General features: G+C 43.6%; 1 protein-coding gene across 1 annotated transcript; it reads right to left on the reverse strand.

The window, feature by feature from the left end:
• Positions 1–1,054: 1,054 nt before the first annotated feature.
• On the reverse strand, positions 1,055–8,081 carry LOC109753275 (autophagy-related protein 13a). The gene is made up of 3 exons (XM_020312187.4): positions 6,344–8,081; positions 4,814–4,947; positions 1,055–1,739 (listed from the first exon to the last, which is right to left on the reverse strand). Exons 1-3 carry the CDS (start codon positions 7,487–7,489, stop codon positions 1,448–1,450), a joined length of 1,572 nt encoding a protein of 523 aa, XP_020167776.1. The 5' UTR covers positions 7,490–8,081; the 3' UTR covers positions 1,055–1,447.
• Between the last annotated feature and the right edge of the window lie 3,932 nt (positions 8,082–12,013).

The following is a 12,013-nucleotide window of genomic DNA, read 5'->3' on the forward strand; positions in this document are numbered from 1 at the left end:
ATGTTAAATGTGTATAAAGAAATGTTGACCATGTATTATAAATGTTAATATTGTATTTGAGAAATGTTAATAAATAATTTAAAAAATTGAAATGTATAGAAAAAATCTTGACCATGTATTCAAAAAATGTTTGTCTTATATTTGAAAAATGTTAATCAAGTATTTAAAAATGTTTTAAAATGTGTATAGAAAATGTTGACCATGTATTCAAAAATTGTTAAAACTTGTATTTGTAAAATGTTAAAAATTTATTAGATATATACCAAAAATGTATATAGAAAAAAATCAAGACCCTAAAAAACAGATGAAAATTGAGAAAGAAACAAGCAAACCCGAAGAAAAGGGAAAGAAAAGAAAAAAGCCACTGAAAACCGAGAAAGAAACAAAGAAAAAAAAGTAAAAGCAAAGAAACGAAAGAACGGTGAAAAACAAGAAGAAGAAAAAAAAATGAAAAGCCAGTGGAAACCAAGCCAGTTTCTTTCAAGTTGGTAGCGCCCTACTAGTCTTAACACAAACTTGACAATGGCTTAGTGGCTAACAGCGCTGCTCTAGAACGAGGAAATCCTAGGATTGAACCCCTTGCGCTCCCTTTTTTGCTCAAGAGAAGCCCGTCTTGCTATAAGCGAGACATAGCTCTCGCGAGAGGAAATGCAGTTGGAGTTCTTGCGGCCGAGTCTTAGCCCAAATTAGTCATAAAACGACTGACTGGACGATGATACCGTCTCTCTTCTGTGTTGAGCATACCTGGGAAAATGGGTGCACACGATTTGATATGCCAAACATCCACCACTTTTGTGCAAATTCCTCCTGTAAGCTAATGATGCCTTTCAATCGCGTGCACAACTTGAAACCTTAATTCCCCTCCCATTCTTCTAGTAAAACTTGAAACTTATGCAAGCTGCGAGGCTTCTTCCGTTCTTCCCCAGTGGCAAAAGTAACAAGTCTCGTTATCACACACGAACCATCTGCTTTCGTTTCTAACAACGCATGCAAATAACACATTTCCGGCGGATCAAAGTAACCAAAGCGGAAAAATAAATCCGAAACAGTCCTCTCAAGTGCAAGCAATACTTAACATTGATGTTTACTGAACAGTTTGGCTTCAGCAGTACAGGTACATATAATTTACATACGCACGCAGTGCAAACAGCACTACGTTCGGCCAAGGCTCACACCTACGTGTTGTACTGACCTTACTTCCCAGGTATACAAGAGCATATAAACAGCGGCGGGATAACGGTCCTTCTAGGGTTCAAGAATGGCGAGAGATACACCCTCGCTGAAATCAATTGAGGCCTGTATCTTATCTTCGACTAAGAGCATATCAATTCATCAGTTATATATACAAACGCCCCAACAAAATATCGCTGGGCTCACAGCATGGCCTGTTCTGTCTTAGAGATCTGATCTCCGGTGTGAAGTTAAGAGAAACAAGGAAAGAATGACGCTATGGCTTCTCCGGCGAGTCACGCTCTTTCGCTCTACTCCCGGACAGCAGTCTCTCCCTGATTGCTTTGAAAGACTGCAGCTCCTCGAGTGCATCAGATGTCCTGCGGGACATGACAGAACTGGTCGAGGCTACAGTGTTAGACTCGGCCCCTGACGTTTGAGAAGAATAGCTAGAATCTCGCAGAGGGCGTGCAGTTCTCAGCAAGTGAACCAGAGAACCAACTGCAGCGTCTTGTGATTTATGGGATGATGAGCCTGCCTGATCTCCAGCCTCCTTTCCATCACTGCTCCTGTATGAATAAACTTGTGTTAGGTGTACCAGGGAAACAGCTATATCAAGACAATGTCGTGTTAGATCTGTAACTATGGACATTAAGAGCAATAATGCATGTAAAAACTAAAATTAGAGCACTCCACATTGAACACAGCATGATAATACTCCTGTTCCTTTTCGTAAGGCATATAATTTTGTTTCTCATCTTTTTCAATAATACAACGTCCAATGAAATTTGCCAATATGATGTCTTGGCCTAGAAATATGGAGCACAACTATGCCAACAAATTCAAAAGCTCAAAGACTAGTGAAATGAAATTTAGCTCAGTGCCATCTCAGCGGAAGGAAAAGAAAAGGATGAGAGGTCTTCACATTAGTGTACACACGAGCAGCCTCCCGGAGACCAGGGAATCAGGTCAGATATTAATATTGCATAGCCAGTAGTACAGTACTACTCCCTCCGTTCCAAAATAGATGACTCAACTTTATACTAAAGTTAGTACAAAGTTGAGTCATATATTTTGGAACGGAGGGAGTAGTATTTAACAAACAGGCGGTGGCTATGGTACACCACCTTTTATCCTAGAAATTAATCTAGGGAACTTCTTGTACTCCACATAATATACCATTGTCAAACCTTGAAATATTCCTTTTATGCTGTTGCAATGGTTGGGTTATTTTTATTCACACCAAAAGCTCCTTTTCTCTAAAAAAAATCTATAACACTACTGTGATAAGAGTAATGACCAAGAGTATTCTTTAATTGCTCAAATTCTGTAACCAAGAGTGCCTTTATGCAATGGTTAGCCATATCTGTGTTCTCCCATATTGATAAAAAAAATCAAAACTGGGTGAAAATCCAAACCGCAGCACTTCCGAGGAGACAGGGTTGGCAGGGTTTGTGGATTTTGGTCATATGAGGACTGGGAGATAAATATATGTGAGAGTAACTACATCGGTGTACCCTTGGCCATTTCATAATTTAACCAAGAATGCTCAATCTCTCACAGTAATTGTGTAGAAAAATAGAAGGACCTTTTGTGCTATCACAAATAACCTTCACAATATCATACAAATATTTCTATGTTTATTTGCACTGAAGGCCTGCTCTCACTCAAGTGATGGAAGGCGAAGTACGTAAAAACTGTAAGTTGTACCCAAAAATTATTTAAGCAAATACACAAGAAAATCTAAAAACTCATAGTAGTTCCTGAAATTTGGTAAAAATAAACGTCTACAATCAAATATTGCACATTGCTTTTACTAAGTATACTCTGGTTGAAGACATTATTAAGCATATATGCAAGGTTGAATATAATTTTTATATTTTGTACTCCATTTCATAATTTAATCAAGAATGCTCAATCTCTCACAGTAGTTGTGTAGAAAAATAGAAGAACCTTTTGTACTATCACAAATAGCCTTCACAATGGCATACAAATATTTCTATGTTTATTTGCACTGAAGGCCTGCTCTCACTCAAGTGATGGAAGGCGAAGTACGTAAAAACTGTAAGTTGTACCCAAAAATTATTTAAGCAAATACACAAGAAAATCTAAAAAATCATAGTAGTTCCTGAAATTCGGTAAAAATAAACGTCTACAATCAAATATTGCACATTGCTTTTACTAAGTATACTCTGGTTGAAGACATTATTAAACATATATGCAAGGTTGAATATAATTTTTATATTTTGTACTCCGTCTGTTTCTTTCTACTTCAGATATAAGATTTGTTTGAAGTCAAACATGTTTGACTATGTTTATCTGAACAAATATCAACATTCTACCAAATCAATATCATTAGATGCATTATCAAATTAATTTTCATATTGTATAATTTTAGTATTGTAAGTGTTGATGTTTTTAAATATAAACTTGGTCAATTTTTGCGAGGTTTGACTTTAGACAGATTTTATGTGCGGAGTAAAAAGAAACGGAGGGAGTAATGTGTTTTTGTTACAGCTACTATGTTCTACCATGCACATTGCCATGTAGTAGCAATGAGGCTAAAGTAGAAATATTTTTTCTCAGTTGCTCAGTCAAATTCAAATTAAATTTTGACTTAAACAGCTCAGGGATTTGAAAAACAATTACCTTCCTCCATTTTATGCTACTACAATGGAACTTGCAAGAATGGGCAACTACGCAAAATGCTCATGGTCAATATTTCAAATCATCAAACTGAACTACATAAGGGCACACCCAGTTACCCACTGCTGAAAGCTCGACACCAAGTGGGGTCTGTTCAAGTGAACTACATACCCAAAATATATGGGTTGAGACATCTCTGTCTACAATGTTTGAATTGCTTATTCATAATTTTAGAGGTATTGCAATGGATACTATTTCCAGCTGCTGCCTCAAATTATTGTCCCTTTTTGCCATCTCTGAATAGTCATTTCCAAAATTCTATTCTTATACTAGAATTGAACAGCAAACAGTTTGCCCATGCCATGGTCTTAAAATCCCCACAGTAAACTAACTTTCACCATGTATAGAATTTTGACCAACAATGTGTCTACATTAAAACATTAAAAGAATGCAAGCTCTAACAATTAAATATAGGGAGTAAGCAGATATGCTCTAGCATTATTTAATAGCTAGAATGTTGACTAATTAACTGGATTATGTAATGGGGGGCAGCCCGGTGCATGTAGCTCCCGCCTGCGCAGGGTCCGGGGAAGGGTCCGACCACTTTGGGTCTATTGTACGCAGCCTTTCCCTACATTTCTGTAAGAGGCTGTTTCCAGGACTTGTTAAAATTGTTGGATTATGTAATGCCTATTAATATTGTTGGATTTCATGTAATTCCCTAATACCAAATGAAAATGCAAGAGCTCTCAATAGTTAAGATATACCTCCGTCCCAAATTAGTTGTCTTAGATTTGTCTAGATAGGGATGTACCTAACACTAAAACGTGTCTAGATACATCCGTATCTAGACAAATCCAAGACAGCTAATTCGGGACGGAGGAAGTATGATTTTAGTAAGAATCAGCCAATGCTACGTGTGCGGACTTGTGACAACCAAAGAGCAAAATGATCTGATAATACAAGTAAACCACTAAAGAAAGTAATTTAGACATACCCAGGTCTGGAGATTGGTGGATCGACATCATCCACTGCAAAAGGATAATCTGCCTCATCCAGATCATCTTGCCGTGGTGAATCACAAGAGGAGAGTGCAGAGAATCGGCCAGATTCATCCCGACTATCCTTACCCTGCACATTGAGCAGCCAAACAATATCAAGGCGCATCAGAACAATAAAGATGATATATGCGACTCTCGTAAATAGTAGGAGTACAAGGGTGTTTCAATAAGTAAATTTTCATTAGCTTACTCAGGATGTCAAACCTAATTCCTTAAACAAGACACAATTTAAAATACAAGGCAAATAAATTTCCTAGTACAAAAGTTAACTTTGAACTTCCATACTCCCTCCGTCCCAAAATAAGTGTTGTTAATTTAGTACTCCCTCCGTAAAGAAATATAACACTCTTATACTCCCTCCGTCCGGAAATACTTGTCGGAGAAATGGATGTATCTAGATGTATTTTAGTTCTAGATACATCCATTTTTATCCATTTCTCCGACATGTATTTCTGGACGGAGGGAGTATTTCTTTACAGAGGGAGTACAACTTTGCACTAAATTTTGTACTAAATCAGCGACACTTATTTTTAGAGAGAGGGAGTATTTTTTAAGATCAAAAGTTGATGTTGAGCAAAATATATATCTTACAAGAAAACAGTGTGATTATATTAACTGTAGAGAGGAGGGGGGTTAATCTCTAAATACTCTTCTAGAAAAGATGGTACACAGAACTTCGCTAATAAAAGTAATTGTGTGGTACTCTGGACTGACAACTATTACAATCTCCACTCACTGCAATTGATTTGGTCGCTGTTATTGTTCAACAAGTCACAAAGATTAAATTTTGGTTCCAAATAGCTGGGGCATGAGCACCTAATTCTGTGACTAACTTCCCCTTTGCAATCTTCTTTGTGCTAAAGTATTGAAAATAGGTCTACTGGGCTGTATACTTGATTACTTGTACTAGGTACCCTCACTGGTTACCAGAGAAAAAAAACAAGTATAAGGTCAAGTAAAACCGAGTATAAGGCCGAATACCCAGTATAATTGCTACGGGTTGAACAACCTGTCTGATACCTACTACAGGTCGGTTCAAGCTGGCCTAAAGCCCGCACAGTAACTCAGTTCAGTCAATAATAAAATTAATTTGAATTGCCTCATACCTTTAGTTTCACTAGTTCATGACTACCAAACAAATACTCCCTCCGTTCCATATTCTTGTCATGGTTTTAGTTCAAATTAACAGTTGCTACTAACTCTTAACCCTTCAACATACACTTGATCAACAGTTTGATATATTCAAGTACAGCAAAATCCTTTAGTTTCAATAGTTTGTGGCTACCAAACAAATGAAGTCAACAGCTGCTACCAATTCTTAACCCTTCAGCATAGTAGAGGCTAAAAACAGCTTACTCTGCTTGAATATTCTCAACGACAGCAAAATCCAACCTTTCAACTTGAAGCATAAACACAAGTACAGTACTAAACTTAACATCAAATTAGCAAGACCATAAATGAATCACCTTGGATCCTGGTGACGAGCTGCCATATGGATCCCCCATCCGAAGTCCTTCTGGCCTTCCGAATGACCGGCTGATATCTGATGGGGACTCTTGTGAACCTGCTGTTCCCTTGTCTCCTCTCCTCGGGGATGGCGGTGGCAGCATTAAACCTTTAACCGGGTCCAGCATGCTCTGACGGTGCACGGGGCTCCTTCTCACGCCGGGTATGGTCACCGGTGCAGACTCCCCCCTCAGAGGCGACTGCAGGTACCCACCAGGAAAATTGGGGGGCGATGGAGTTGGTGACGCGTAGTGCAACGGCGGTGGCGAAAATCTCGTCTGCTGCGCTGGGGCGAGCGGCCAGAGCGCAGGCGGCGCCCAGCTGTGCGGACGCTGCTGCTGATAGGACTGGGGGAAAGCGCAGCCTGTGGCCTCCGTGAGCGAAGAAGGGAAGTTGCGCATGGGCTCAGCTGCTGGGCTGCCCACGTAGTTGGTGATCAGCATGGAGGGGGAGAGGGAGGAGATCTCCAGGTTGAACGCGGCGAGACTGGATAGGTACTGGACGGAGACGACGAGACGGCCGGGCTGGGTGTCAACGGGGACGAAGCGGTGGGAGCGCATGTCAGACTCCTGCGCGCGTGAGAAAGGCACGGCGAAGGAGCCGACGGTGTAGCCCATCTCGTAGTTGTACGACTGGTTGGCGCAGAGGAGACGGAAGACGCGGTAGGCGGGGAGCAGGCGGAGCGTGGTGTACACCGACCTCAGCAGGGTCATGCACCGCTTGTACGCCCGGTTCACGGCCATCCCCTCGCCGGCCGCCGCAGCGTCCGGCCAGGGCTCGCACGCGACCGTCCACCTCTCGACCACCTCCCCGCCCGCTCCCCCGCAGCCGGCGGGGGCCAGGTGGATGTCCACGACGAGCGGCTCCCCGGGGGGCGGCGCCTCCAGGCGCTCGGCCGAGGGGGGCGGCGGCGGGTCGTGGAGCGGGAGGTGGAACCACCTGTCGCGCCGGCGGAAGGACGCCGAGGCGGCCGCCGGCGCCGGCGCGGCGAGCGGGCGCGGCGCGCGCACGGCGAGGACGGCGTGCAGCACCTTGAGGTGGAACTGCTCCGCCATCAGCTCCGCGCCCGCGCGGCCGCCGCCCCCCGAGTCCGACATGCTGGACATTGCCGCCCAGCCCCGGCGCGGGCCGACCCCCCCTCCTCCTCCCGGCCGAGACTGCTCAAGCTGCCCTCCCCTCCCAAGCTGCGCGGCATGGCTGGCGCTGGCAGCAGTGAGACTGCATAAATCCGATCCGCGGCGATCCAAATCGGCGGGTGGACAGATCTGCACGCTAATGGGGAGAGAGGGGAGGGGAGGTTGGAGTTGCAGATTTGGATGCCGGGGGAGTTGAGTCCGGGGTTGTTTATCTGTGAGGATTAAGGATCGCTGGTTTCGTTTTGGGTTGCTGGGTCGCTGTTGGTGTCGTCATGATGGGATTATTATGACGCTCACGACAAAACAAAAACAAAATGGTGCTGTACTGTACTGTATTATTTCGCTCGTAAAATAAGTTGTTAAGCTACCATTAAGTTCTCATGGTGGAGGATTAGTTTAGCTTTCCTTCTGGATTAGTATGAGCATTCGGGTCAAAGAGTAGAGCCAGCCATGTAGGTGCGTGTCAACCATTATTCTTCACGTTTCTTGTCTGTGTGTATTTCGGCTGGGAATCTTCGAAGTGAATGCAAGAAAACTGTAAAATAATTGTGTTGAATTGGCGATTTAATCTTCTTTTTGTCCAATATATAATTTATTTGAGGTTTACGTACAAGGAGGGACACCGGAACAGAAGCATTGTTCTTTAAAAAGAAAATGGAAAAGATTGTTGGACTGTGACAAGGGGGAGGGGGTGTCTTTTCTCAGTTCCATAGGAGAGAAGTGGATCATTCTGATATTTTATTTGTGGTCTATGTTATTTGTCGTTGTGTGTTTTAGGACACCATCGACTTACCATATTATATATTTATTTATTTAAAAGTTAGTAGGAGAATTGCTAAAATTTCATTCAAAATAAGAAGGCATCCATAGGTAGGGGAACATGTGCCGCCAACATGGTTTGTCCGACATGTCCAGCGTGTCAAAAGAGCTCCAACTGCACACCACCACCGGACAAGCCAAATGAAACTACTGCACGCATCACGTACCGACCACCCATCACCACAAACACGATGCTTCCACCTAAGGATCAGGTTTTCCAAGTCGATACTTCCATCAAAGTAACGACGCCATGGGTGCTACCATCGCTGAGCCGACGAGTTGGATCTAGGTTTTCACCCAAAGACGAGAACTCGGGTATGGGAGAGGTATCGGATCTTCTCGGTGAGGCCTCCATATGAAACTACATCTTGTGATGGATCTAATGATCGTTCCAGATGTAAATGTTTTTCTCCACATATACCTGGTCAAACTTTGTGAGGTTTGACTTTTCAAAATATCTATATGTTATGGACCTGAGAGAGTACCTAACTAGAGAGAGATCAAGTGTGTTGCAAAAAGTGTGTGTGTGTGTGTGTGTGTGAAAGAGAAAGGGACAACACACGGTAAAGTAGAGAAAAAGTGTGTGTGTGTGTGTGTGTGTTATGCAAACATGTCATGCATGCATCTCCGAGAGAGGAAGCGAGGTGAGGAGATAGACGGATATAGTGTGTGGTTGTTTGCAACGGAGAGAGAGCGACCCCTAGCACGTGGCTAAGAGAGGTCTGGCAAACAAGAGAGACAGGTCGAGAGAGACGTATGGAGAAAATGAAGGCATGGGGCGGGAGAGACGGTGTGTTTGACAGAGAGATCCCCTCGAGATCGTGAGTGGACTATATGGGTGGGAGATCGAGAGACAAGGTGTGTACGTGATAGAAGGATACCCCGAGAGAGATCGAGATAGACCTAGGGATGGAAGGACACGATACGTGTGTTTGTCATGGATAGTGAGAGATAGTCATACCTATGGGGGAGTGCATGTGTCTATGATGGAGTGAGAGATGATCGTACTTAGAGGGTGCATGTGAGGTAGAGAGAGAATGAGGGGGAGAGAGTGTTAGATGGGTCTATCTAGTGCGAGCGAGATATGTGCATGTGTGACCTGGGGAGATATAAAGTTTGAGAGAGAGAGAGAGAGAGTGAGGGGAGCCACGAGACGACTGAGTGGTGCGTGAGAGAGTTGAGAGAGAGAAAGAGATACTCCCGTTGTTCGATAATGTAGTGCATATAATTTTTTGAAAAGTCAAACTTTGGAAACTTTGACCAAGTTTACAGAGAAAATTATTTATACCTACAATACCAAAGATACATCATATGAAACTACATCTTGTGATGAATCTAATATGATATATGTTTGTCGTTCTAGATGTAAATGTTTTTCTCCACATACCTGGTCAAACTTTGTGAGGTTTGACTTTTCAAAAAATCTATATGCTATGGACCGAAGAGAGTGCCTAAGTTGAGAGAGATCAAGTGTGTGTGAAGGAGAAAGGGTGAGTGTGCAAGACTGAGAGAGAGAGAGAGTGTGTGTGTGTGTGAAAGAGAAATGGACGATAAAATAGAGAGAAAGTGTGCATGTCTTATGCAAACATATCACGCAGGCATCTCCGAGAGAGAAAGCAAGGTGAGGAGATACACGGAGATAGTGTGTGGTTGTTTGCAACGGAGAGAGAGATCCCCTATAGCACGTGTCCAAGAGAGGTCTGGAAAATAAGGGATAGGGGTCGAGAGGGACGGATGGAGAAAATGGAGGCACGGGGAGGGAGAGAGTGTGTGTTTGTGATAGAGAGATCCCCTCGAGATCGTGAGGGGACTATATGTGTGGGGGATCGAGAGACAAGGTGTGTGTGTGTGTGTGATAGGAAGATGCCCCGAGAGAGATCGAGATAGACCCAGGGAGGAAAAGAGACAATGCGTGTGTTTGTGATGGAGAGTGAGAGATAGTCATGTTGGGAAACGTAGCATGCAATTTCAAAATTTTCCTACGCTCACGCAAGATCTATCTAGGAGATGCATAGCAACAAGAGGGGAGAGTGTGTCCACATACCCTCGTAGACCGAAAACGGAAGCGTTTGACAACGCGGTTGATGTAGTCGAACTTCTTCTCGTTCCGACCAATCAAGCACCGAACATACGGCACATCCGAGCTCTGCACACGTTCAGCTCGATGACGTTCCTCGCCTTCTTGATCCAGCAAGGTGTCAAGGGAGTAGATGAGTTCCGTCAGCACGATGGTGTGGTGACGGTGATGATGAAGTGATCCGCACAGGGCCTCGCCTAAGCACCGCGAGAATATGACGGGGAGTGTAAACTGTGGAGGGGGGCGCCGCACACGGCTAACAATTGATGTTGTGTGTTCTAGGCGCCCTCCTCCTCATATATATAGGTGGGAGGGAGAGGGGAGAGGCCAAGGGGCGCCCCAAGTGGGGCCGAATCCCACTTGGGTTCCTGCCCTGGTTCGGCCCTCCCCTTCCTTGTATAGGCACCAGGGGAAGGAAGGGGGGAGGTGGCGCCCCCCCTTTCCTTTCTCCCTTGAGGAGGGGAAGGAAGGAGGGACTTGCCCTCCCCCCTTTCCTTTCCCTAGGGCTGGCCGGCCTGGTGGAGGGATGCACCAGCCTCTTGTGGGCGGTCTGTCCCTCCCTTGGCCCATTAAGCCCATATCTTTGTCGGGGGTGCCCGTAACCCCTTCCGGTGACCCTATATGTACCCGGTACCCTCCGGAATACTTCCGGTGTCCGAATACCATCGTCATATATATATATATATATATATATATATATATATATATATATATATATATATATATATATATATATATATATATATCAATCTTTACCTCTCGACCATTTCGAGACTCCTCGTCATGTACGTGATCTCATCCGGGACTCCGAACAACATTCGGTCACCAAATCACATAACTCATATAATACTAAATCGTCATCGAACGCTAAGCGTGCGGACCCTACGGGTTCGAGAACTATGTAGACATGACCGAGACACCTCTCCGGTCAATAACCAACAGCGGAACCTGGATGCTCATACTGGCTCCTACATATTCTACGAAGATCTTTATCAATCGAATCGTTATGACAACATACGTAATTCCCTTTGTCCATCGGTATGTTACTTGCCCGAGTTTCGATCGTCTGTATCCACATACCTAGTTCAATCTCGTTACCGGCAAGTCTCTTCACTCGTTTCGTAATACATCATCTTGTAACTAACTCATTAGTCACTTCCTTGCAAGGCTTCTTATGATGTGCATTACCGAGAGGGCTCAGAGATACCTCTATGATACTCGGAGTGACAAATCCTAATCTCGATCTATGCCAACCCAACAAACACCTTCGAAGATACCTGTAGAGCATCTTTATAATCACCCAGTTACGTTGTGACGTTTGATAGCACACAAAGTATTCCTCCGGTATTCGGGAGTTGCATAATCTCATAGTCGAAGGAATATGTATTTGACATGAAGAAAGCAATAGCAATAAAACTGAACGATCAATATGCTAAGCTAACAGATGGGTCTTGTCCATCACATCATTCTCCTAATAATATGATCCCATTCACCAAATGACAACGCATGTCTATGGTTAGGAAACTTAACCATCTTTGATTAATGAGCTAGTCTAGTAGAGGCTTACTAGGGACACGGTGTTTTGTCTATGTATCCAC

This window comes from Aegilops tauschii, chromosome 2 (genome assembly GCF_002575655.3).
Source record: "Aegilops tauschii subsp. strangulata cultivar AL8/78 chromosome 2, Aet v6.0, whole genome shotgun sequence".
NCBI lineage: Eukaryota > Viridiplantae > Streptophyta > Magnoliopsida > Poales > Poaceae > Aegilops > Aegilops tauschii.